This window comes from Eulemur rufifrons, chromosome 3 (assembly GCF_041146395.1).
Source record: "Eulemur rufifrons isolate Redbay chromosome 3, OSU_ERuf_1, whole genome shotgun sequence".
Taxonomy (NCBI): Eukaryota; Metazoa; Chordata; class Mammalia; order Primates; family Lemuridae; genus Eulemur; species Eulemur rufifrons.
Genome location: NC_090985.1, coordinates 24,024,068 through 24,051,832, shown reverse-complemented (window position 1 = coordinate 24,051,832; position 27,765 = coordinate 24,024,068). Strand labels below are relative to the sequence as shown.

Below are 27,765 nucleotides of genomic sequence, written 5' to 3'. Positions count from 1 at the left end.
AGGCAGAAGGATTGCTTGAGGCCAGGAGTTCAAGACCAGCCTGAGCAAGAGACAGAAAAATTAGCCAGGCGTGGTGGCCTACACCTGTAGTCCCCGCTACTCAGGAGGCCGAGGCAGGAAGATCCCTTGAGCCCAGGAGTTTGAGGTTGCAGTGAGCTACGATGACACCACTGCACTCTAACCCGGTGACAGAGCAAGATCTCATCTCAGAGGAAAAAAAACAAAACAACAAACCACATGGATGGAGTACCTCAGGAATGCAAGAAATATAGAATAAAAAAAACTGCCAGTTGTAGTAATTTCCTGGGATTGCTATAAAAAAGTACCACAGATAGGGTGCCTTAGAACAACAGCAATTCATTCTCTCACACCTCTGGAGGCCAGAAGTCTGAAATCCAGGTGTGGCAGCAGGGTTGGTTCCTTCTGAGGGCTTTTTGAGAGAAGCTGTCCCATGCTTGTCTCTGAGCTTCTGGTGTCTGCTGGCAATCCTTGGCATCCCATGGCATGGAAATGCATCACTTCAATCCCTGCCTCCATGGTCACAGAGCTGCCTTCTCCCTGGGTGTCTCTATCTTCACATGGCTGTTTTCTCAGAAGGACACCAGTCATATTGGATTAAAGACCCACCCTACTGCAGTAGGACCTCACTTTAACAATTTTTACCTATAAAGACAGTATTTCCAGATAAGGTCACATTCACAGGAACTGGAGATTATGACTTCATATCTTTTTTTTCTTCTTTCCTTCTCTTTTGATATCTTTTTTTTTTTTTGAGACAGGGTCTTGCTCTGTCACCCAGGCTGTATGCAGTTCAGTGATGTCATCATAGCTCACCGTATCCTTGAACTCCTGGGCTCAAGTGATCTCCCTAGCTCAGCTTCCGAAAGCGCTGGGATTACAGGTGTGAGCCACTGCGCCTAGCCAGGACTTCATATCTTTTTGAGGATACAAAATTTGACACATGACACCAATATTAATAGTTTCAGAAAACACAGCTGATAAAATCCTACATCCATTCACAATTAAAAAGTCTAGAAATGGAAGAAAGCATCCCAAGCCTGACAAAGGGTGTCACCATATCACAGAGACAGCAGGGCGCAGGCTGGAGTGTTGGGATGGGATGCTGGCCCTCCCTGGTTTCACTCAGCCTCATTCTTAAAGACCTGCCAGCATCACAGGAGATCCTGAAGATGGACAATGACTCTTTAGGTTTAATGAGAGCTCAACAAAGAAGGTGTAAAAAACAGGACTGATACATAAAAATAGATTTTCATGTACTAGTGACAATTAGAAAGTATGACTTTTGAAAAAGATATAACTTATAAAAGCTAGAGCTACAACATTGATAAAATACTTGGAAATACACCTTAAAAACTATGCAAGTCCTTTGTGGAGAAAAATATAAAACTTTATTGGAAAATACACCATCTTCATACATGTGGAAGACTTTACACAGTTGTGTGTCACTTAAGAATAGGGACATGTTCTAAGAAATGTGTTCTTAGGTGATTTCATCATTTTTCGAACATCATGGGGTGTACTTTACAAACCTAGATGGTATAGCCACTACATATGGAGCTCCTAGGCTACAAACATGTACAGCATGTTACTGTACTGAATATTGTGGGCAACTGTAACACAATGGTAAGTGTTTGTGTATCCAATCATATCTAAACATAGAAAAGGTACAGTAAAAATATAGTATAAAAGACAAAAAATGGTACACCTGTTTAGGGCATTTATCAAGAATGGAGCTTGCAAGACTGAAAGTCGCTCAGGTGAGTCAGTGAGTGAGTGGTGAATGAATGGGAAGGCAGGCCTAGGACACTACTGTACAGTACTGTACACTTTATAAATACTGTAAATCATATACACGATTGCATAATAAAAATGTCTATCTTCCCAAAATAATCAATAATTCAACACAATTCTTGTCAAAAATCCCAACATGGCTTCTCATAGAAATCCTGATCCCAATAACCCCACATCACCACAGAACTCCCAAGACACTTTTGAAAAGAGAAGGACACTCCAGCCCCCAAAGAGGGTCCCTGGGCTCAGGGCTGTGGAAAATAAGGCAGAGCTGAGGCCAGACCCAAAGTCTCTGTGGGGAAGGACAGCCCTGCTGGCGTGGGAGACAGACACATGCTGAAAATAAAATGATAAAAAGAAATCAATTTCATCACCTAATTATAAAGATGAGTCAAAACCAACAAAGAATTCAAAACCACTACAATCCAATAAAAATGAGAAGCTGTGTGCAGCCAGAGCTGTGAGAGCTATTCTACAAGAAGTGGATTTTATGCGCTGTGGCACAGCATGGGGTCTTATGAGGAAGCTTTTTTCTTTTTTTGAGACAGGGTCTCGCTCTGTCACCCAGGCTGGAGTGCAGTGGCACGATCATAGCTCACTGCAGTGTTGGATTCCTGGCCTTAAGCGACCCTCCCGCCTTAGCCTCCCAAAGCACTGGGACCACAGTTATTCTTAAAATGTTAACTCCAAGCCTGCTCGTTCATTTCTTTCTTAAGATGATTCACAATTCTCAAAATCTGGCTTTGACTTGAACATGATGAGCCCCTGCTACCCTGAGGGGCCATCTGGATTTAACTCATACATTTGTAGCAAACCAATATATTTGTTTTTCAATTGCTTCATTTAAACCATAAACTAGATGCTGCAGTACGTTTCCACAGAGCTCCACCTATATATGTCATAAACTTCCCTTAGTCCTTAACTTCTACAAAAGCCTACATTCCGTGTCTTTTCAGTATCATCTCCTTTGGGAATTTCCATTGCAGGGCCAAAGACTCCTGGTCTTCCCTAGGGTGAGTGAGTGACGCGGGGGCATGAGAGTGTTCATGGGTTTCATGAAACCACAAGCCCAGCCCACAGGGAGGTTCTTCTATGTTTCAATTGCACACAGCTATGGCTGTTTTGATTAAAATACACACTCCAGGATGGTTTAATATAAGACCAATTAACATAACACATCACATTATAGACTGAAAGGAGAAAAAACACAAGATCATCTAAACTGTGCAGAAAAGGCATTTGACAAAATCCAACACCCTTTCATGATGAAAAAACACTCAAAAAACAAGGAATATAAGAGAACTTTCTCAATTTGTAAAGGATATTTATGGAAAACCCACAGCTAACATCTTGTTGAATAGAGAAAGACTGAACTCTTTCTCCCTAGGATCAGGAACAGGACAAGGACAGCCACTTGCACCATTGCCATTCAACATTGTCCTGGAGGTTCCAGCCAGAATAATCAGCTAAGGAAAAGAAAGAAAATGCACCCAAATTGGAAAGGAAGATGTAAGACGATCTCTATTTGTACATACAGTCATGGCCCTACACATAGAAAATCCTAGAGAATATATGAGAAGGCTACTAGAGCTAATACACAAAATCAGCAAAGTTACAGAGTACGAGATCAACACACAAAATCAGTTGTTTCCATACACCAGCAATGAACAATCCAAAAGGAAATTAAGAAAAAAATTACATTTACAACAGCATCTAAGAGAATAAAATATCTAGGATTACATTTTACCAGGGAGTTGTGAGAATTATACACTGAAAAATACAAAACACTGCTGAAAAAAAATCAAAGTCGACATAAACAAATGGAAATACACCTCATGTTCATGGACCATAAGACTTAATACTGTTAAGATGACAATACTACCTAAAGCCATCTATAGAGTCAACACAATACCTTTCAAAATTCCAACAGCCTTTTTTTTTTTCTTTTTTTTTAGAAATGGAAAAGCCAATCCTCAAATTTATATGGAATCGCAAGGGGCCCCAAATAGCCATAACAACCTTGAAAGAGAAGAACAAAGCTGGGGGACTCACACTTTCCAGTTTCAAAACTTATCACAAAGCTACAGTAATCAAAACTGTGTGGTACTGGCATGAGACAGATCAATGGAATAGAATTGAAAGACCAGAAATAAACCTGAATCTATGGCTGACTGATTTTTGACAAGGGTGCCAAGACCATTCAATGGGGAAAGAATATGGTGCTGGGGACAGGTGGATAGCCACATACAGAAGGTTGGACCCCTACCTCACACCATATGTAAAAATTAAGTCAAAAATGGATGAAACATCTAAATTTAATAGATACAATAAATTCTTAGAAGAAAACAATGGGGTAAATCTGCATGACCCTGGATTTGGTAACAGATGCTTAGACATGGCACCAAAGGCATGAGCAATAAAAGAAAAAGTAGACAAATAACATGGCATCAAAATTAAAAATTTCTGTACTGCAAATGATACCATCAAAAAGTGAAGACAACCACAAAATGGGAGAATATGCAAATCATATATTGACAAAGGACTTGTCTCAAGAATATAAAGAACATGTAACTCACTAATAAAATAGATAAGGATCTGAACAGGTATTTCTCTAGAGAAGACATACAAATGGCCGATAAGCAACCAAAAAGAGGCTCAAAGTTATTAGTCATTAAAGAAATGTAAACCCAAACCACAATGAGACACCACTTCACAATCACCAGAATAGCCAAAAGAAACCGAAAAAGTTGTTGGGGAGGATGGAGAGGAGCTGGAGGGGAGGTGGGAGCAGCCTCTGGGAAAGTTTGTCCTCCTCCTGCTGCCCGCTCCACCACCGAGCAGCACCCAAACCATCAGTGCTAACTCTGCAACTTGGGGGCGCCCCTCCACCCTATTTCCTCCAGCTCTGACCAGCTCCATCCCTCACTAGTCCCCACCCTGCCCAGGCAACTCACAGCCTGCCAGCCTGCCCTGCCTCCTTCAGTCTGCACTGGGCAGCAAGCTCTAAGAAGGCCCTCTCTGAGCTCACCGCTTCACTCTGGATCCCCCTTCCCCAGCCTTCTTTCCACCTCTGCAGAAAGTGATGGCCTCACACCCTCAGCACCTAAACTCTGGTATGGGGAGCACCAATCGCCTACCCCTCTGCCTGGAGTTCAGCTTCTCCTCTCAGTCCCCAATCCTCCCCTGGGGCCAGGCTTCAGTCTGCACAGGGACCAAGTCCCGAGCTCCGTGAAGGCCCTGCTACCTGACCAGCCCGCAATGTCCATCTGTTCCTGCATTGGCGTCTGTCTTGCCCTTGCTCTCCCACAATCCTGCCAGATTCCAGAGCACCTCTTGCAGCCCTTGCCATGAGCCATGACCGCAACACTCATCTGCCTTTGTCTCACTCACCTGGTTCAGCTCCTCTCAGACCCTGTCCCTGAACCCTGACCTCTTCCCACTGCTGAGAGCAGGGGTCTCCTTGCCTCCCACCAAGACAAGCTCTGCTGTCTGAAGATGACTCCAAAAGATCGCCCCAAGCCTGTTCAGACCTCTCATGCTGTGTCCAGTATCCACACTGACCTATCCTCTGCTTATGCAGGAGCCCCACGGACAGCTGTCTATACTCTATATGGACCTGGATCTGCCTGCACCCCACTCCACGGCACTGCACAGAACAGCCACTTCCAACTCTTGCAACGGCTGCCTGATGAGTCTGTTTCCATTCCAGACTCATTGCTTGTCATTTGCACCAGGGGCAAAATAAACCCCAAAGTCTAAATTAGGTTCCAATCACTCTCATGGTCTTCACTGTCCCAGAGGAAAATCCAACCTGCCCTGACCCCTCCTGCCCTGTCCTCACCATTCTGGTCCCCTCGCTGTCCCGTAAGACACAGAGGCCTCTCCTGGGGAGATCTGTTGCCCCTGGATGGCTCCATGTGACTCCAGGCCCAGCTCAACATTGTGTCCTTAGATTTTCCCTGGCTTCTTTCGGGAACTTCCCATCTAGGGGCCTGTTTGATTTTCACTAGCCATTGCCCACCCCAACGTGGTGTCCTCACACCACTGGGGCCACAGATACCACAGCAGGAAGATCAAGGTTTGTCTTTGTGGACGTCTTGGGGAGACACCCAAATATGTTCAGGCCACAGCAAGGTGTAGGTCACAACCTCGTGTTTCACAGGGATAAATAAGGATAACGGTGCCACCCTCTGAACACATCATGTGACTGAACAGACACAGTGGGTGTTCCAAGAACGATGCCTGCCTGCCTCCCCTGGACAAGTTGCTCAGCCTAAGCCTCAGTGTCTTCATTTGTGGCCTCAGAACAGCAGTACCTCCCTTCTGGGGATACCAAGAAGATCAGTCCAGCTCAAACACAGGCACCACGCTGGGGTTGTCATTACCTGCATGGACTAGGCCCTGTGCCTAGGGTGGGCTTTGCCAAAAGAAAGCACCCCTTCTGTCCCATGAACCATCAGGGTGGCATCTCTGGAGTGTCTTAGGCCACATCTGCATTTCCCACAAGCAGGGAGAACCAAAAAAGTACCAAAAACACAACCCCACAGATACTGGCCAGAAAACCTCCATTTTGCAAGGTGCTGCTGATCTTGGGAAAGGACAGCGGATCAAGGCTCCAACAGTCCCGGACTTCTCCTTGGCTTCCCCGCCCCCCCCCCCCCCTTCCTCACTGGCTCTGCTCACCTAATTAGCTCCTGAGCCCTGGAAACCCAGGTGACTGATGTTCTCATCACTCTTAGAAGGTCCCAGCAGAGAGGGAGGGAGTGTGCCAGCCTGGCTCCAAGTCCTGGAGGGCCTGGTGTGACCCTCCCCACCACCTTCCAGGGGACCCCAGCAGTGAACACAGATCTTGGCAAGAGATGGGAGGACAGTGGAGAGATGGGAAAACTCTTTATTACTGAACAACCAATCTCTTTTGCCAAACCAGAGCCAAGGAAATGCTTGCTGGGGACAGTGGTGGCACTGACACAGCCAACTGCTGAGATGACATTCAGGCTCCAGGAGTGGAGCCCTGGTCTCACTCACCTCCCCTGGTCCACCTGCCCCACACCTGCCCACACCTGCCCCACTCCTCCCCCCCCACACGCCCTCCCCTTTCCCCACACCTGCCCTGCCCCTCACCTGCCACTCTCCTCCCTCAGGAAGGCCGCTGGCCGCCCCACCCTTCCGGGCAGCTCCTGTGCCTTCTCTCCGTCTGGCTCGGGCTCCAGGGATGAGCTGGTGCTGCCCTCACGGCTGACGCTGCTGCCGCGCCCTGGGCTGTTCTCAGCAGAGGCGCGCGGGGACTCGGTGTTCTGCTTCAGGGTCTGCAGCTTGGCCAGTGGGATGATGTCGCAGCCCTGCGGCCGGTGCCACACGGTGCGCTGCGTGCTGGCATTATAGTAGTAGAAGCGCGACGTGTTGGGGTCGAAGAGCTCCCACCACTGGTTCTCGCTGGTGCGCTTGATGCGGACGCCGGCCGGAGGGTCCCACACGCATTCCCCCGTGACCAGGTTGGCGTACATGCGCTCCCGGGTGCGCGGCTCAATGATCTCCACCCACTCCAGCCTGCGAGAGGGGCGGGGGCGAGGGCGTTAGGACGCAGGAGGACCAGCTGCTCCCACCCCAGCTCGCCTCTGACCCAGACCCTTCATCCCTGCACCCAGCCCCCTAACCCCAGGCCTCCCGTGCCTCCCCCAACACCCGCCGCCCCTCCCTCCCCCCACCCCCGGTCGTCCTTGTCCTCTACCACAACCCCATCCCAGCTCCCCTGATGGCAGAAGGCGCCTTCCCTGTCGCCCCCACCCTGCAGTCCGCAGACCTTTGCTCAAATGTGCCAGCTTCGAAAGCAGGAAATCCTGTCACACAAAAATCAAACAGATCCAAACCTAAGTTCTGATCCTGGCTATTACATGCTCATGAGCACCCCAGTCCCAGGTGGGGAACCCCTGGAGAGACCAGTGCTGAGGGTGAGCGTGGCAGCCCTCTGGGAGTCTCCAGGGAGTGGGGACATGCCTGCATGGCTGCAGATTCCTGTCCTCAGAGGGACCCAGGCGACACTCTGACTGCACACTGCCCCATGCAGGCCCTATCCTGCCCCCAGTGCTTGCCTGTGGCCTGGGTCCCTCAGATGAGCACCAAGTACCTGCTGAAATAGCCCTTCTGCCAAAGCAGGAACACCACCACCTGCACACTGTGTCAGGGCTCCAGAGGGGCCTCAGGCCCAGCTAGAAAGTGCTGCTGGGCTCCTGAGATGCTTTCTCCCAGGGCCCCAGAGTAGGGGGGCCCAGAACCCTGACAGCCCTTAGACCCCTCCCTGGGTGCCACTGCCTTCAACCTTCTAATGTTTTTAAATTAAAAAGACAACTTGGAAAACAATGTAAATTAAAGCCATTAAGAACAAGACTATTTTAATGCTGATTTGTTTGATATCAGGGTGTGGTGCAGGTGACATCTGGTATTTTTTTAGGCAGCTTCTAAGTTTCTACACAGACATAAAAATCCTTTATTTTATTTTATTTTATTTTATTTTATTTTTTGAGACAGAGTCTCACTCTGTTGCCCGGGCTAGAGTGCCATGGCGTCAGCCTAGCTCACAGCAACCTCAAACTCTTGGGCTCAAGCAATCCTACTGCCTCAGCCTCCCGAGTAGCTGGGACTATAGGCACGCGCCACTACACCTGGCTAATTTTTTATATATATTTTTAGTTGTCTGGTTAATTTCTATTTTTTAGTAGAGACAGGGTCTCACTCTTGCTCAGGCTGGTCTCGAACTCCTGACCTTGAGTGATCCTCCCACCTCGGCCTCCCAGAGTGCTAGGATTACAGGTGTGAGCCACAGCGCCTGGCCATAAAAATCCTTTAAAGGCTGGGAGTGCTCCTCAGTGTGGACACTCTCTGCCGATCATCTGTCAATCCATCCACTGTCTTGTAATTCTGTAATATGCCTGGTTCTTACCATAACTGGGGTGGTCAGGGGTCTTGTTTCCAGGAAAAGGGTACTAATTCCAAGGACCCAGGAGAAAAGGGGAGGTGTGTGGGGAGGGCAGGGAGGCCAGTAGACACTGGGTAGGCAGGCAGACCTGGGCTTGGGGTGTGTGTGGCGGTTTCACCTGTAGCTCCACCAGGTGAGAGAAAGAGATGCTGGCTGCTTCCCTAGCTCTCCCTGGGTAGGCAGGCACTGACTGACTGAGGGGACAACCTTCATCACACACACCTTTTAAAGACCTCAGTCCTACCCTTTGAAACCAGGCCAGGGGCACTGCTGCCCTGAGAACAGTCTGTGATGTGCACTCACAGATGCCCTCATAAGGGGCACCAATGGCTACAGGTGGACTGTGCCCCACCCCACCCTGACCACTCCACGGGGAGGAGCAAAGGCCATGCCATGAGAGGCTAGCAGGAAGACCGGCTGTCATCACCCTGCTAGCCATCCTTGCCTCTCATGCCTGCCCAGCCTGGCCCCTCCCCTGTATAGAGGCAGCACCCCCAATTGTAGCCCTGTAGGCTCTGGGTCCCTGTTTCTTGCTGGTGCAGAAAACTGAAAAACAGACTATATGTCTGTTCTTCAGGCACTGTCTCCCATTCCTCTGTGTCAGGGCACCGCAGGTAGAGGAGCCCACATGCTACCTGCTGAAGGAGGAGGAGTGAACGAGGGACAGCCCATGTGGGGCCATGGGACTGGAATACTCTGGGCAGGGGCTTGCATGGGGCTGGCTCAGGTGTCCAACTGGGGGAGAGGACCAAGGGGCTGGAGGGCTCAACCTGAATGGAGACGCAGCAGCGGTGCATTCAGAAGTCAGGAGACAAGGAAGGACGGGGGAGAAGGTAAAGGAGCACCCTGGGGATACCCCAATGGAGGAGTCATAAAGGCCAGAGGAGGAGGGTCATCATCTCCATGGAAAGTGTCTGATTGGGGGGAGCCCATTTCTTTGCTGATCTTAAACACATTTGCCAACAATCCTCCTGGCCCCAAATAAATGCCTTGGCTTGCTTGGCTCTGACCCACCTCCCTGTCGGAGGGCCCTTTTAATGTGCATGTCTCTCCGTGTCCTGGCCTACAGACCCACTCCACCGTCCAGCAAACCACAGAGCATGGGGCCACCCCTGGCTCTTGTCCAGATGTCCTCATCCTTCTCAATCCAGCATCTCACCAGGCACCAGCAACAGCAGGCCACCCCTGCACCTGACCTCCCAGCCCGCAGTGCGGTCCACCCAGCGATGGGGCCTTGCTCACTCCTGATAGCCAAATCCAGGCAGCACCTTTCTGTCCCAAGGGAACTGTGCCACTCTGGATGCCACTGATCAACTAATCATGCCCTCTTGCTTTTATTTTTAAAATGTTAAGTTTTTGTTTTGAAACAATTTCGTATTTACAAAAAATTTCAAAAAACAGGTTTTATTCAGAGTCCCCACATGTCACAGAGGAGATGACTGTGCCCAGCATATTAGGGTGGGTGGGGCTCTGCCGCACGGCCCAGGACGGTCACGTTAATCATTTGGTCAAGGGGGCACCCACTGTAACAGCTCTGTTCTCTCTGTGACTAATAAGTGTCTTGTGGGGACACTATAAGGCCACATAAATACCCTGTTTCTCATCATACTTTTACCACTTTTAGCACCCGTTGATGATTCTTGCCTGAACAATCCTTACTGTATGTTGGGCAAATGCTAATTATCTATTTCTATCACTCCTTGTACATTTACTAGTTGAACTTCTAGTACAAGTGCTGTATAATAAAGAATTTGTCATGTTAGCAGTTCTGTTGCGGGTGGTGGGGGGTTAGGGTGGTATCTTTTTTATTCGTATTTTCCCAGTGTTCCAAAATGTTCCGAAGATTACTTTTGTCACTGGAAAAAAATTAGAAGAAACATTATTATTTTTCTAAAAAAATAATGCCTATTTCAACTATGACATGCAATGAAACTTTCAAAGTGTCAAACTTTAAAGTTTTAAAGATTTAGTGAGCAATGTTTCCATGAAGTATCTGCACCCTCATATTGGCCTACACAGCACATCCCTTGAGCAAGTGATACATTGTATCCCCGTGAGGTCTGCGTGATAAACGGTACATCCCTACAGGGGTGTGTTTTAATTCAAATGCAAACTTCATGACAGGGAAGGTTTATCACAATTTATAATTAAAGTTATATAGTTTTATTTTTGAAAGCCACATATGTGTTTATATGTATATATTTGTGTAGGAAATCACTGACCTGTAAAATCAAGTAAGTATTAAAAGGGGTTATCTAGGAGTAATGGAATTTGGTGCAATTTTTACCTTTTTCTCCCTTTTTACTTATTTTTTTTTCAAAATATATAATGGAAAACTTGAAACATACATGAAAATCCAGAGATTAGTATAATGAATTCCCACATATCTGGTTTTTAATTTTTCCCGATTATTAATGCGGTCAAGCATTTCTCTCATATTCATGAGCCATCTATATTCTTCACTAGATTCATGTGATTTTTATCCATCAGAATTTTTTCTTTCTCACTTATTTGCAGTAGTATTTTTGAAAAATACATATTCTAAATAGTAATTCCTTCTTAGTTACTTGTGTTACAAAGATCTCTCCTATTTTGTGGCTTGTCTTTTCACTGTCTTTATGGTTCCTTTTGTCTTTTTTATTTTTTCTTTTTCTGAGATAGAGTCCCACTCTGTCACCCTGGCTAGAGTGCCGTGGCATCAGCCTAGCTCACAGCAACCTCAAACTCCTGGGCTCAAGCGATCCTCCTGTCTCAGCATGCCAAGTAGCTGGGACTACAGGTATGTGCCACCATGCCCAGCTAATTTTTTTTCTATATATATTTTTAGTTGTCCAGATAATTTCTTTCTATTTTTAGTAGAGATAGGGTCTTGCTCTTGCTCAGGCTGGTCCCGAACTCCTGAGCTCAAGCGATCCTCCCGCCTTGGCCTCCCAAGTGCTAAGATTACAGGTGTGAGCCACTGCACCTGGCTTACCTTTTGTCTTTTGATGAAAAGTTTTTTTATTTTAAGATAGCTGAATTCATAAATCTTTCTTTCTTTCATGATTTCTCCTGTTTCTACCTTTTGTTTTGTTTTGTTTTAACTGAGACAGGGTCTCAACCAAGAGGTAAGAACAAAGAACAGGAATCACAGAAATAGACCACAGGCGATCCAGATTTAGGAGTCAGCGCACACTGAATTTAAATTGTGATTAATGTTAAGAAATCACACCAGATGAACTTCTACAAAGAAAGGAAAAGCATAAAAGAATTAAGTGGAAAATCTAAAACTTAAAAATAAATCATTGAAATTAACATGTTATTAGGTCATTAAGTAAGAAATGTCCAATTTCCTTAGGCACTAAGATTAACAGTTGATAGCTCTGACATTTCACTTTGATGCTTCTTTTTTTTTTTTTTTTTTTGTTGAGACAGAGTCTCACTTTGTTGCCCAGGCTAGAGTGAGTGCCGTGGCGTCAGCTTAGCTCACAGCAACCTCAGACTCCTGGGCTTAAGCGATCCTACTGCCTCAGCCTCCCGAGTAGCTGGGACTACAGGCATGCGCCACTATGCCCGGCTAATTTTTTCTATATAGATTTTTAGTTGTCCATATAATGTCTTTCTATTTTTAGTAGAGACGGGGTCTCGCTCAGGCTGGTCTCGAACTCCTGACCTTGAGCAATCCACCCGCCTCGGCCTCCCAGAGTGCTAGGATTACAGGCGTGAGCCACCGCGCCCGGCCTCACTTTGATGCTTCTTGTTTGTTTTTCCTATTGTGAAGGTATAGCTTCAGTCTTTCAAACACATGTTTTGGCTTGTGATTATCTTTCGCGTTCTTTTTTAAAGCAATTTTTGTGAAACCACGGATAAGTCAAAAATTTGTGTTATTTTCGAATGCGAGTTCCATCATGGAACCAATGCAGTGCTGACAGCTTGAAATATCATCAAAGTGTTTGTTTGGGAAGGATGTGGCTAACGAATGCACAATACGTTGATGGTTTGAAAAGTTCCATTGTGGTGATTTTAATTTTGAAAGTGAGCCATGTGGGTCACCTGAGACTAGGTGAATAATGACGAGCTGAAAGCTGTAGTGGAAGTGAATCCATCTCAACCTACGTGTGAATTAGCAGCAAGCTTTGACATTACTACTCCAACAATATTGGACCACTTGAAACAAATCAGCAAAGAAGCTGGACAGATGGGTACCGCATGAATTAAATGAGCATCAGAAGAGAAATCATCTTGAAGCTTGCCTTTCTTTGCTACACAACATAAAGGTGAACCATTTCTACCCTGTATTGTTATGTGTGATGAAAAATAGATTCTTTTTGACAATCACAAGCATTCAGCACCATGGTTGGATAAAGATGAAATGCCGATAGTACAACCTCTGTGGAAAAGAATTTGGAGATACCTCAAAGAGCTAAAAATAGAAATACCATTTGATCCACCAATAGCACTATTGGGTATCTACCCAAAGGAACAAAAGACATTCTATAATAAAGACGTCTGCACCAGAATGTTTATGGCAGCACAATTCACAATTGCAAGGATGTGGAAACAACCCAAGTGCCCATCAATCCATGAGTGGATCAATAAAATATGGTATATGTATGCAATGGAATACTACTCAGTTATAAAAAATGACAGTGATCTAGCACCTCTTATATTTTCTTGGACAGAGCTTGAGCCCATCCTCCAAAGTGAGGGCTTGTATCACAAGAATGGAAGAATAGGTACCACATGTACTCGCCATCAAATTGGCACTAACTGATCAACACTAAGGTTCTCACACAGTAGTAATATTCTTTGGGGGTTGGGAGTTTGGGTGTGGGTAAACTCACAACTAATGGATGAAGTGAGTATTGTAGGGGGTAAGAGCACACCTCAAATCATAGTTTGGGTGAGGCAAAATCATAACATGTAACCAAAGTGTTTGTACCTCCATAATATCCTGAAATTTAAAAAAAAAAGAAAATGTGATACACACACACACACACACGAATACTATTTACCCATAATAAACAATGAAATCTTGCCATTTGCAAAAAAAAAAAAAAAAAAAAAAAAGAAGTGCCGAAACACAGTCCAAAACTGAATAGTCATCAAAAAAGCTAATGGTGTCTGTTTGGTGGGCCAGCACTGGTATTATTTACTATGGTTTCAAGAAATATGAAATAGACTATAGCGATGTCTACTGCAACCAACTAGACGAAATGACGAGGATGCTTGTGACTAAGCAGCTGAGATTGGTCAATAGAAACAAGCCAATCCTCTTGTAAGACAGCGCTTGACCACATGTCACACAAACAATGCCGCTTAAACTACGGAGGCTGGACTTGGAAACTCTGTCATCCATCGTATTCACCAGACCTGCACCAACTGACTACCACTTCTTCCAGGGTTTGGACCATTTCTTGCAAGGAAAAATATTCAATTCTCAACAATTTGTGGAAAATGCCTTTTGGGATTTCATCCCCACTCGCTCTCCATGCTTCTTTGCTGCTGGCATAAACAAGCTACCCTTAAGATGGCAAAACTGTGTCAATAGTTTAGGCACATACTTTGATTAATTGCACTGCTTCTTGTTGGGATACAATAAACTAAAGTTTTGATTCAAAATCAGACATTTCATATTTAATGACCTAAATATGAGCAAACTAACCCAGAAGGAAGAGCTGACGGGGCACCGGGCAGCACAGGAGGAGAGGAGGGGGCACAGTGACAATGCCTAATGCATCCGGAAGAGGAGAGATGGAAGGGGCAGAAGTGTTTTTTAAAACACTGGCTCACAACTTTTCAGAACCACCACAAACTGCAAGCTGGGCAGATCAGCACTTCACAAATTGTCTCTCAAGGTAAAAGGTGCTAACTATCGTCAAGGAAACACAGCTCAGGGAAATGCAAACCAAAACCAGAAAGGGATGTTCTAAACACGAGGAGAACAGTTAAAGTAAAAAGAGCTGATGACGCCACATGCTGGCAAGGACAAGCCTGCTCAGCCATGGCTGCTGGGGTGTCGACTGGTGCAGCCAGCGCCGCAGGATCTGCTGCCCAATTCTGAAGCTGAAAACCTGGCAGGAGTGAGAATGTGTGCAAACCCAGAGACAAAGCAGGAGCCACCCAGATGTGCACCCTGCATGATGGGAGCCCACACCCAGCAGTGAGCTACACATGGATGTGTCACCAACACTCCACATGAGGTTTGGGAATGAATAAAACAACCAGTGATGCCAAAAGGCACCTGACTTGGTAGGGCATGTCATTTTGCACTCACATGTGTCAGCTGACCTGTGCAAGGGAAAACTGAGCAGTGCGCTGTACTCTCCAGGGCAGGCGTCTCTGAGCCTCCCTTGGCTGCCAAAAGAAGCAGCTGCATGGAGCAGGGATGGAAGAACCAGGAGGACCCCAGGCCGGGAGCAGGGAGGCAGGAGGTAGGAGGAGGAGGAGGAAGAGGAGGAGGAGGAAGAGGGGGAGGAGGAAGAGGAGGAGGAGGAGTCGTCGGAGTCCTCACCAAGCATGGCAGGAGGACCCTGTCCAGTGACAGGAGAAGGGGCAGGTAGGACCCACAGGGCTGGACCTTCATGATCTCAGCCAGATAATCACCATCAACACCGACAGCAAGGAGTCCCTCTGACAGTTGTGCCTTGATGTGAGGGGAATAGCACTTGGTCTCTGTGGTCTTCCTCCCAGCCAATCATGAGAAAAACATCAGACTAATCCAAAATACCTGATCAGTCCTCAAAACCATCAAGGTCATCAAAGACTAGGAAAGTCTAAGAAACTGTCACAGCCCAGAGGAGCCCACAGAGATGTGCTAAGTAAATGTCATGTATGATCCTGGGACAGAAAAAGGACATTAGGGGAAAATTAAACGAAGTCTGAATCAAGTATGCACTTCAGCAAATAACAACGTAGAAATATTGGTTCATTAACTGTAAAAAGGTACCACCTAATGAAGATGCCAAGAGTTGGGGGACCAGGTGCAAGGGATGAAGGAACTCTCTGTGCTAGCTGCAATTTCCATATAAATCTAAATCTGTTCTAAAATAAAAAGTTTATTTTTAAAAAAAGTAAGGAGTCTCCGTATTTTAAAATGTTACTTATACACTCTGGACAATCTGCCTCATTTCACAGCCAGCAGCTGCTCCTTAATCCATGGCAGGCTGGGGCTCGGGGGCTGCAGGGGGCCCAGGATGGGCAGAGGAAGCCTCTCCTGGGAGACACTAATGGCGGGGGTTGGGGGGTGGTCAGGTGAGGATGGTTGTGAAGCCACCCAGTACCCCCTCCTGAGGCCACTGATTAGGTGGCCATGAAGAGCTTTGGCAGAGCTTTGGCAGGATGTGGGAGAGCTCACCACCTCCCCACCCCGGGTCCTCTGGCTCCAGGGACCAGAACCAACAGACAGTGACTCCAGACCAGATCAAGGACAACCAGGTCCTGGGAGGGGTGGAGCGCAGGGTGGGCAGCAGTACACACACCTGCACATGGAACCTGCAGCTGCTTGCCTCACTGACCTAAAGCTGTGCCCATCTCTGTGGCCATGGCAGTGACATCCAGGACGACTCCGAGCTGTTGGTATACTCCAGTGGGACTCAGCAACCCCGCGCAGTCCAAGTGCCTGCCAGGTGGGGGCTCAAGTCGAGGCCCCAGCTCCTCCAAAAGCTCTGGGACTGCAAGAGGGACAAGGGCTGCAGACAGAGGCCAAGACTCTCGGGGTCTGCGTGCACGGGAGAAAAAGACTGTCACTCCCACCTCAGGGCTGGCCCCTGCAACTGACTGCCCAGTGTCAACCTTGACTGGAGGCCTGGTGCCAAGTGCTGCCCCTAATGCTCCCAACTATAAAGCAAGGCCGTCATGTGGCTCTGGCCAGTCACGCTGCAGGCCAAAGAGCAGTGCTAGGCTGGCATCTGGGGACACCACGCTTGTGAGGACAGATGGGCCAGGAGAGGACTCCCTGGGACTACAAGGACAAAGCCTCACAGAAGATGCCAGCAACAGTACCACTGAGGAGTGGCCATCTCTAGTGATCATGATTTCTGACTACTAGTGACCCCAAGGCCATTTTCAGCAGAAGCAGTTGTCCTGTGACATGTCCACATGCACCTGTGGGGTCCTCACCAGCTCTGGAGACCCTGCCCTGCTACTCAGCAATGTGTGGAATGGGGCTATGCTGCCAGCCCCCTGCAGCCTGGCCCTCACCCCTGCACTGCCCTATCCAGGCCACTCTCCTCACTGAAGAGGGAGGAAACACTCAAAACAGGGACCTGGTCACTTTACCCAAATGCCCTCCACACTCATGCTAAGCTTAGGGTGGAGCAAACTCCCACCAAAGCTCATGACTCCTGCGCTCTCCCTCTTCCACCTTGCAGCATCTATCACGTTAGCTTCCTCAGCCTCCTGCAGCACTTGACAACAGCCAGGGGCTAATGGTCACCTACCAGATGCCTCCTCACCAGAGACTGGACCCCAGTGGGTGGCTGCCCTGTGCCACATCAGCACAGACCCCAGCAAGGCAGTGATGATGGACATGAGAGGGACCTGCTGGGGCTCTGAAGATGCATTTGCTGAGAGTGATGAGGTATAGGGCAGCAACACCACGGAGCTTTGGGGACAGCCATGGGAGACCCCAAAAAGGCGCCTGCAAGCAAAGCCCAGAAGGAAGCTTGTCTCGGGTGCCTGGGACACTGAGGCAGCAGGGCCACTGTGAAGGGCCTGAGGCTGGGGCTGACCCAACCTGACTTGGGTGAACAGACCCTCCTGGCTGGTTCCCAGGGAGCAGGATGGGTGAGATTTTGGTCTGAGTCCCTGGAAGTGGCAGGACAGGGCAGGTCTGCATCAGAGCTCAGGGGTGTACATGACAATGGGGCCGTGGACCGTGGGGCGTGAGGAACCAGGAGCCTGTAGCCCTTAGGACAAGTCAAACCCAGGCGCCAGGCAGGCGGCTTTCCCCTGAGGTGGCATCACCTCGCCACTCCCAGGCCCTGCTGCTCTCATGTTCTCTCCTATCTCATTAAATTTTAGATTAAGTTTTACCAGAACAAAGTTGAGATACGTCCAATGTAATTTTTATGAGCACAGGGAAGCCCAGAAAGCACAGAATTAAACATTCTATGCCCTAAAAGAAGCAATAACAATTGTTATTTTTGTTTAAAATGCACTTTCAAATGAATGTAATGGGATAATTCTCTCTCAACAAAGAATAGTGTTTTGTTCCCTTCTTAGTGCACTCTTGTGTAAGTGTGGGCAGGACACCAGCTTTTTAAGAATGTTCTGGGTACCTCCTGGGGGACAGCATTGAACCAAGATGCTCAGGAAACCAGAGGGCAGACAATGGCACAGAGGACACTAGCTCTCAGGGAGCCACTGCCCAGAGCAAGGCACAGGTGACACTTGGCAGATGTCCACTGTGAGGGCTTCAGAACACAGAGGGGTGGCCCTGTCTGGGGTGTCCGATAGACTCTGACCAGGTCTGGACCTTGAGGACAAGGAGGAGAACACAGCTGGTGGCTGCATGCAGGTGGCAGCGCCGCAGCCAACCGATCAGCTCCTTGTCAGGCAAGCTGGGAAGGGCGAACACCATATGGATTGGAGAACACGCACCTTGTCCATTGGGGTTGGTGCCTGATCCAGCTGAATCCCCCAGGCCAAAGGGTGGCACAGGACGCTAGGTGTTTGAGGGGCAAACTGCTAAGCCAGGTCTGTGTGCAGAGTAAGACTTTGGGGACTGCCCACAGGGGGCTTCACTGCCAGGAGTGGGGACTCGATCCTGTAGGCAACAGGAAGTTACTGAGGTTTAGCTGCATCTTGCTCACATGATCAGAGCTATGTCTGAAGAAGACTTTTTTGACAACAGTATTTAAAATGAATTAAGAAGGGAATAATAAGCTATTTGGTGACAAAGGTGGAAGGAGGAAAGATGTCTATGATCCCCAGGTTGAGAATGAAGGTGACGGGGAACACAGGCCTCCTCCCAGAAATTCCCAGAGCGCTGATGTCAGCACAGACGCAACCTTCCTGTAGCTCCCGTTTCTTGGAGATGTCTTGGAGACAGCCAATAATCTGTCCAAGTAAGTACTTCCCAAATGAAGATAATGAGTGCCAAGTAGACATTGAGCAATTTGCCAGGGAAAAAGGACGCAAGAGTGAAAAGCACATTCCCTACCCTGCAGATCCCTACAATGGGGGTGTCAAGATCATTCAATGAGGAAAAGACAGTCTCTTCAACAAATGACACTGAGACAAATGGACATCCACCTGCACAAGAATCAAGGGGGCTCCTACCTCATGCCATACACAAAAATTCAAAACAGATCAAAGACCTAAACATAAGGGCTAAAATTATAAAACTCTTAAAAGAACAGGGGCGAATCTGCATGACCTTAGACTTGGCAATGGATTCTTTAGATATGACACCAAAAGCACAAGTAACAAGAGAACAATAGATAATTGGACTTCATCAAAATTAAAACTTTTGTGTGGTAAACAATAATATCAAGAAGTGTTAACAGGGCTGGACATGGTGGCTCACACCTGTTATCCCAGCACTTTGCGAGGTTGACGTGGGAGGATTACATGAGCCCAGGAGTTTGAGAACAGCCCAGGCAACATAGCGAGATCCCATCTCAACAAAAAAAGAAAAGAAAAGAAAGGAAAAATGAGCAAGGCGTGGTGGCACCTGTAGTCCCAGCTACTCGGGAGGCTGAGGAAGGAGGATCGCTTGAGCCCAGGAGTTCAAGGCTATAGTGAGCTATGATTGTGCCAGCCTAGCAGACAGAACAAGACCCTATTTCTAAAAGAAAAAAAAAGGAGTGAAAACACAACCATAGAATGGGAGAAAACATTCATAAATCATTTATCTGACAAATGACTTAAATCCAGAATATACCAAGAAAACTTAAAATTCAATAACAAAATGAGAGATAATCCAATTTAAAAATGGGCAAAAGATCTGAATAGCACTTCTCCAAAGAATATAGACAAATAGCCAATACACATAAAAAAAAAATACTCAACATCATTAGCCTTTAAGAAAATGAAAATCAAAACCACAATGAGATACCATTTCAAACTCACTAGAATGGCAATGACAATAACCTAATCATAATTACAAATGTTGTTGAGGATGTGGAGAAATTGGAATCTTTATACAGTGCTGGTGAGAATGTAAAATGGTACAGCTACTGTGGAAGAGTTTGGAGATTCCTCACAAAGTTAAGCACAGGCTGGGTGCATAGCTCACGCGTGTAATCCTAGCACTTTGGGAGGCCAGTGCTGGAGGATAGCTTGAGCTCAGGAGTTTGAAACCAACCTGAGCAAGAGTGAGACCTCATCTCTACTAAAAATAGAGAAAAATTAGCTGGGCATTGTGATGCATGTCTGTAGTCCCAGCTACTCAGGAGGCTGAGGCAGGAGGATCTTCTGAGCCCAGGAGTTGGAGGTTGCAGTGAGCTACAATGATGCCACTGTACTCTAGCAAGGGTGACAGAGCAAAACTCTGTCTCAACAACAACAACAACAACAACAAAAGGAAATAGAATTACATGTTATAAATCAAAATAAAAAGTGTAAACATGCAATGCATACACCTAAAAAAATAAAGTTTAAGTACAGAGTTACCATATGACCCAGCAATTCCACAACTAGGTAAATACCTAAGATAACTGAAAATGTGTGTTCACCCAGAAACTTGTACACAAATGTTCATAGCAGAATTATTCATAATAGCCCCAAAGTGGAAACAAACCAACTATCCTTCAACTGATACACAAATAAACAAAATGTGGTCCATCTACACACAGGAATATCATTTAGTAATGAAGGGAATGAACACTGACACATGCTACAACACGGAGAAACCTCAAGGACATCGTGGTGAGTGAATGAAGCCAGGCACGAAGACCACTTACTGTACGATTCCATTTATTTAAATTGTCCAGAGTAGACAAATCCATCGAGACAGAAAGCAGGTTAACAGTGCCAGGGCTTGGGGCAGGGAAGGGACTGCTGATGGGCCCAGGGCATCTCTGTGGGACGTGGACATGCTCCTGGACGTGGACCATGGTGATAACTGCACAATTCTGAATATACTAAAAACCACTGAGTTTTTAGTACACTTTAAAGAGTGAATTTTACGGTATGTGAATTACATTTCCATAATAAGAAAAATTGCCATTAGAGGGAGTCCAGAAGGTGAGAGGCAGCTGGCTGGGGCACTTGCCAAGGGATGCCAGCGAAGAGGCTCTGGGAGCAGTAAGCCCCACTGTACCGCCCACCTTCGGCCAAGATGCCCTGAAAGGCAGGTGCGGTGTCCAGGAACATGTAAGGGAGGTAGGGGTGGAGCTGTTAGAAACAGCGCCATCTAGACGGAGCAGTAAAATGGCCACTGGCGCCATCTGAGGTCTGCCACAATGGCAGTGGCTCCATGGCATCAGCCAGTGCTGGCTCCAACCCCCAGCTGGCCCCCAGCAGACCCTGTTTCTGGGGCCAGTGGCCCCTCCCCATGGCTGCAGCCCCTACCACAGCTCCTGGTTGCACAGCCTTGGCGGCCCCCTCACCATCCTTTATGTTCTCACAGTAGGAGTCTGTCTTCCCGCCACTCCTCTGATCTGCCTCTGCTCTCCGGCAACGTTGTCTTCGTGAGGCTGCTGCCCTTTCTGTCCTTACAGGCTCTGTACAGCAGCAGGTGTGCCCAGCAGTGCCCAGCTGCCTAGGGACGCCCCATGGAGAACACCCAGGCCAAGCGGCATACACCAAACCCACTCCTCGCCAAGAAGGCTGCTCGCAGCTGCACAAAATACACAAATGGAGACAGACAGCAACCTAGGAGTAAAGCCACGTGGTCAGAGCTCAAAAGGTCCCAGCAAACAGGAGGGCAACTGAGTCCGGACACCCCAGCGCTGTCCATGGACCCTGGCGCCCTCTCACTGGCTCCAGCCAGCCACACTGTCCTCAGTGTCCACACACTGCTCCCGTCAGGTCTCTTTGCTCCTGTCAACCCTACTTAAAGCCTCTTCGCTCCCTAAATCAGGGATTGTGGGGGCATTGTGCTTACCCCCTAATTCAGGGCCTGGTACTGAGTGGGCACTCAATAAACTTATTCATTAGTGGGACGAATAAGTAAGTAAGGAAATACAAAAACGATGAACCCAGATTGGCTATGAGGGCTTTGTGGGGCCGTTTGGAGCAGTGGGCACCACCTGGGAGGCGACAGCAGCTCAGGGCCTCCCTTGCCACCTGCCAGGCTCTGCTCTGACTGAGCACAGTGGGCATCCCTACCTTCTAGAACACGGGAAGCTTGTGCCTACTGAGAACCAGCCCATCACGAAAGATCAGAAATGAAGCATAGGCCAGGCATAGTGGCTCACACCTGAAATCCTAGCACTCTGGGAGGCCAAGTTGGGAGGACTGCCTGAGGTCAGGAGTTCGAGACCAGCCTGAGCAAGAGTGAGACCCCATCTCTACTAAAAATACAAAGAAATTAGCCAGGCAACTAAAAATAGAAAAAATTAGCCAGGAGTGGTGGTGCATGCCTGTAGTCCCAACTACTTGGGAGGCTGAGGCAGGAAGACTGCTTGAGCCCAGGAGTTTGAGGTTGCTGCCATAGCACTCTAGCCCAGGCAATAGAGTGAGACTTTGTCTCAAACAAACAAACAAAAAAAATTAAAAAGAAAAAAGAAATGAAGCACAGACAGAGAAAACAATCAGCACTGCCAAGAGCCTTGGCAGTACTGCTGGACTGACCGCCACATCCAAACTGCTCTTCTGGACCTGCAGATCTAGCCCCAACTGCATGGCCACCCGCACCAGGCAAGGACAGGGAGCGTGCAGGCTCTTGCCAGCCAGCCCCTCCCTCCCTGATTTGCTTCTTCCTTCATATCCCAGCCCAAGTGACCCACACACACCCCAGAACTGTGTTTGCACAGTCCAGGCACAGCCTGGTGATGCCCAAAGCCACCGTGAGGGGGAGGCTACAGCTTCTCACGCCCATGCCTCACCATCCCTGATACGCTGACGCCCTGGAGGAGACAGAGGAGGCCTGGCGGCATCAGCCCCGAGTGCGCAGATCATGGGAAGATGGTGGGGACATTAAAGGCCTTAGGAACGGTTGTGGAGGGAGCACACGGCAAGCAAACGCAGCCGCATGCTCAGCCAGCAGGAGATGCAGGATCCTCATGGAGCAAATGGTGGAGCCTGAAGTAGGGAAGATGCCTCAGTGGGGCACAGGGGACTCACACTGCCATGTCCCAGGCGGTCTCCCCAAAGCTGCTGTACTTCAACACAGCTCCTGTCAAAATCCCAATAGTATATCTGTTTTGGGCAAGGGGCAGACTAATTCTATGAAAAGCAAATAAAAGAAGAGCTGAAACAGTTTTGAAAAGAAGTACTAGGGAGCAGTGGGTGGGGGGACTTGGGAAACCAGACAAGACCCGCCAGGAAGTCCACTAAGGCACGAATAAGTCTTGTGTCCAGGCTGGGACCCCACATGTGGACAGGAAGTCGAATAAGGTGAGAGTAAGGTATGTGTCCAGGCTGGGACCCCACATGTGGATGGGCGGACAGAGAGCCCCTCGCAGATCTGCACTTGAGGGGACAGAGGGCTTCACAAACTACGAGGCAAGAATCCTACCAGCAGGGCTGGGGCTGCTGACTGCCCATGGGGAAAATAGGCTAACTAAGTTGGAAAGGCAACCTTAAAACTTTAAGAAGAAAATCCATGATGTACTTCAGGATCTCCGTCAGGAAAGCGCTTCTTAATTAGCACACAAAACCACAGGGAAAAGGCAGGTGAGACAGAGGACACTGGAACTTAACATGTTTGTTCATCAGAAACCCCCAAAACCAACATAGAGATGTGAGTACCGACAGAAACCAATATTCCATGTATGTATCAATAAGTGACTGTTACCCAGAATAAACAGAAAAGTCTACACACCAGAAAGGGTAAGAGAAAACAAGGACCAGAGGTAATTCCCAAAGGAAGAAACCTGAGGGACCAAGAACATATGGAGACGTGTGAAGGCAGATGCTAAACCCTGGAGCCCATTCTGCTGGCCAAGATGGAAACTCCAGCCAGCACCAGGGCACTGTGTCAGGGAAGGACCAGGCAGGGTGACTCCAGAAGGCACCTGGCACCACCTCACAGGCTAGACAATGGCAGGGCCCTCTCTCTGTGGCACTGTCCGCCTGCAGGGCCCTCTGCAGCACTGTGTGTAAGAGGGAAACTAGGAACCCAGCCTAGCTGGGCATTGGTGGAGGGCAAGCTCACTGCCTGTACTCCGCCCCATACTGATATGCCACAGGATGATGTATGAACCACAGGACATGACCAAGGGGACATAATGTCTCAGACCAGGGCAAGGGCAGCCTTTAATAAATGGTGCTGACAACCAAAGGGTCATGGGAAAACAAACAAGTCAAAGCCACCTGTCACACCACACACAAAAATAAACTCCAAGTCAATCTGAAATCTAAAGGCAAAAACAAAACTATGCCAGCACCATGAAAAAATATAGCACATTCTCCTGTAACCTGGGTGAAAGTGACTAAAAATCCAGATGTACTAAAAGAAAAGACTGATAAATTTGACTATATAAAATTCAGGCCAGGCGTGGTGGCTCACATCTATAATCCCAGCATTTTGGGAGGCTGAGGCAGGAGGATTCCTTGAGCCCAGGAGTTGGAGGCCACAGTGAGCTATGATTTCGCCACTGCATTCCAGCCTGAGTGCAGGAGTGAGATCCTGTCTCTACAAAAAACAAAAAATTCAAAAACTTACATGGTAAAACCCACAATAAGAAAAGTAAAAAAGATTTTGGCTTTTTTGGACACTGTTAGTGGAAACATCTGCAATATAAATTACAGATAAAGGGCTCATGTTCTTCGGATACAAATTTGAGCATCAAACAATAAAAAATACCATAGAAAAATAGGCAAAAGATAAAAACAGGAATTTCACAAAGGTAATGGTAACCCATGGAAGATGCCTGCTTTACCCATCATCAGAGCCCAAAGCCCAGGCTGCACTGAGACCCCCATACGCACACTTGAACACCCTTCACTGGAGGCAGTGGACAGATGGTGCAGGGTGGGCACAGTGTGTAGGACCCTGTGCAGGGCACAAGGCAATGGCACTGAGTGCAGTTACCCTTCGATCCTGCAATCCCTCGTCTGGAATTTACCTGAAGATATACTTCTAAAAACACAAAACTACACAGGCACAGGCTATTAATTGCAGCATTACTTATAACTGCAGAATATTGGAAACAACCTACACATCCAACATAAGACTGTGGTGTACACATAACAGAGACCCAGGAAGTGTCAAAAAAGGAGGGGGATGATCTTGATATTTGAGAGGCAGTGATTTCCAGGGATGTTGTTAAGTGGAACAAGCAAAATGCACAAAGAACACATAAATCATGATACCTTTTGTGTAAGAATGAAGGGAAAATTAAAAAAAAAAAAACCCACAACATCTGGAAACACAAATGGAAACACAAGAGATAACCCATAAAACAAGAAATTTCCTACCTGCAACAGGTAAGTGGGGGCACAGGAAAGGATATGGGCCCTTACTGATTATACCTTTCATAGAGTTTTGACTTACAGAAGCATTTGAATGATCTACAGATTTAAAAAAAAAAATTACATCAGTAAGAATAGGAAGGGAGAAGAACAAAACTACCTGAAACAAATGAACCCAATTATATTTCAATGAATGTCATAACCACAAGGAAGTGCAAAAAAGAGAGAACTAATCCAAGTAATTTGTGAACACAGGATTAGATTGCGTTCCTCATTCCTGGCTGAAGTATACACGCAGGGAATGCAAATGAATCCCAAATTTTTTTAGTATGTACATTTTTTAAGTGGAATGGGTGATGCAATTCTTAAACAATTGCATACATATAGATGAATAAATGTGTAAATGCATTGGTGTTCTTGGGAGCCAGGGCTGTCACCAGGGAGGAAGAGACGTGATGGACTGGGAGACCAAAGCAACTCCGTATGGGACATGACTGGAACTGGGGGTGCATGTGTGTGCACATAGGGTGCATGTGCATTTGTGTACATGTGTGCACACATGTGCATGCACATGTACAAATTTTCTAGTTCTGTATACTTAATTGGCCAAAAAGCAAATACACTCAGAAGCAATACGCATGCTGAAAACCAGACCTTGTTCTTTGAGGCCAGTCTTCCCTGAAGGAACCAGGCTCCTCAGGGAAACAGCTGATCCCAGGGCTGAGCAGGGCAGTTGTGCCAGAAAGAAGTACTCAAAAGAATGATGGGGACATCAGGACATGGGAGCCAGTATGAAGGAGTCTCACTGGCCAATCTGGGACAGAGTGAGCACCAAAGTAATTCAGTGCAGGAATGATACAAACCATGTAAAACAAAAAGGAGCTCATGAGTCCACACCAAACAAACAATGGGAGAGGAGGCTCCTGCTCAGGTGGAATGTCGAGTGCCAGCCACAGTGTGGAGGGAGCATGGGAGCTGGAGCCAGCGCTCTGCAGCAAGCGGCCCAGGAAAGACTGGCTCACATTAGAAACAACAGAAACGTCAAAACTGAAGAGCACAGACCCCAGAGTGCTCAGAGGTTGCTGGGGAGGAAGGAATCACACCACAGCAAGAGTAGGCAAGGCCCCCACCAGGTGATCAGAAGGAGCATCACCAAATGAGGGACACAGACAGCCCATGTCTGCAGACCTGGGATCACAGAAGGACTGATATGACCCACGTGGCATCCTGCTAAGAAATTGCCAAACTCAAGCCCAGGAAAGCTCTATTTAAAAAAGGGCAACTGTTACCTCAAGAAATGTCAATGTTGCAAAGGCACAGAAAGGCTGTGGAAGTCCTCCAGATTAAAAACGGCTAAGAATAAAGCAGCCAAGGCAAACCTTATCCAGAGGAACCCTGCCCTGGGCAGGGAGGGGAGACTTGAGCAAGGACAGCAGGGGACCAACTGGCACAGCTGGCGGGCAGCAGAGCAGACCAAATCCTTGAGCCACTGCCAGGCTCACCAGAGATGCAGAGTGTCAGGGGCTACACCCTGAGGGACACACACTTGAGTGTTGTGCCCCCGGCCAGAGGGTTCAGAAGAAAGCGGCGGGCAAGCAATGCCAGCAACACGTGCCTCTGGGCACAGGCACACAAGTGCTCCCAGGACTGCTTTCACTCTTGTAACTTTTCTGTAAGCATTATTTTCAAATAAGAAGTTAAAAATTACACAAATAAAAATAATGACCTATGGCTACCGGCATCTGCGTGGATCAATGCCCAGAGGGGGTCTGAGCAGTTGGAGTCAGCCACCCAGGGAGTAGCATGTTAGGCCCAGGCTGCAAGGTCCACCTGAGAGCAGGCAGACACTGCACGGAGGGGACAGAGGCAAGGCCGTGCCCAGGACGGGCATCTGAGGGAGGGTACGGGACTTTCAAGTTCAGAAGCACCAATAACTGGCCAAAGCCCAAGCAGCCCTGTGTGCAAGGGGCATCGCACACACAGGATGAGGTGCACAAGCACAATTCTACTAAGCTCCCTGCTTCCACAGTCCTTTTCTAAAGGAGGGGTCACTCCCTCCCACCTCCCTGAGCCCTGGGCAACTCAGTGGATGAGGATGGCAACTCCTTACCTAGTGCTTGATCCCGAAATCCTCGACTCCTGCACATCGGCATTATGACTCCTGCATTCGTAATCCTGCGCCTGGGACATTGCCATCTGTTTCCTCAGAGCCAAGGGGACAGACGTCAGCAGATCATCGGGACAACTCCAGCATCAGATGGGAAGGTGCTGTACTGTGAGACAGGAGAAGTGTCTAAGCTCCAGTTTGGAAAATACCTTATTACAATCAACCCAGCCCAGCCTGTCACCACCAAGTGGCTGGCCAGAATGAGTAGCAGATGCCCCAGCCCCTGTGAGGCCCCCAGGCAGCCGAGCGCCCCGGACTGCTCCTTGTGCCCAGCCCCTGCATAGCTGCAAGGCCAGCAAGCCTCCTG

At 47.8% G+C, this 27,765-nt stretch overlaps 1 protein-coding gene across 2 annotated transcripts in view; it reads right to left on the bottom strand.

Moving 5' to 3' along the window:
• Positions 1-27,549, bottom strand: part of ARHGAP39 (Rho GTPase activating protein 39) — a 62,854-nt gene extending 35,305 nt beyond the window's left edge. For both annotated transcript variants that reach the window (XM_069465847.1, XM_069465848.1), the window contains exons 1-2: positions 27,402-27,549; positions 6,934-7,359 (exon numbers count right to left, since the gene is read on the bottom strand). In XM_069465847.1, coding sequence (XP_069321948.1) covers positions 6,934-7,359; positions 27,402-27,487 — 512 coding nt within the window. In that variant the 5' untranslated portion in view covers positions 27,488-27,549. The remainder of the gene's footprint in view (positions 1-6,933; positions 7,360-27,401) is intronic.
• Positions 27,550-27,765: the final 216 nt, after the last annotated feature.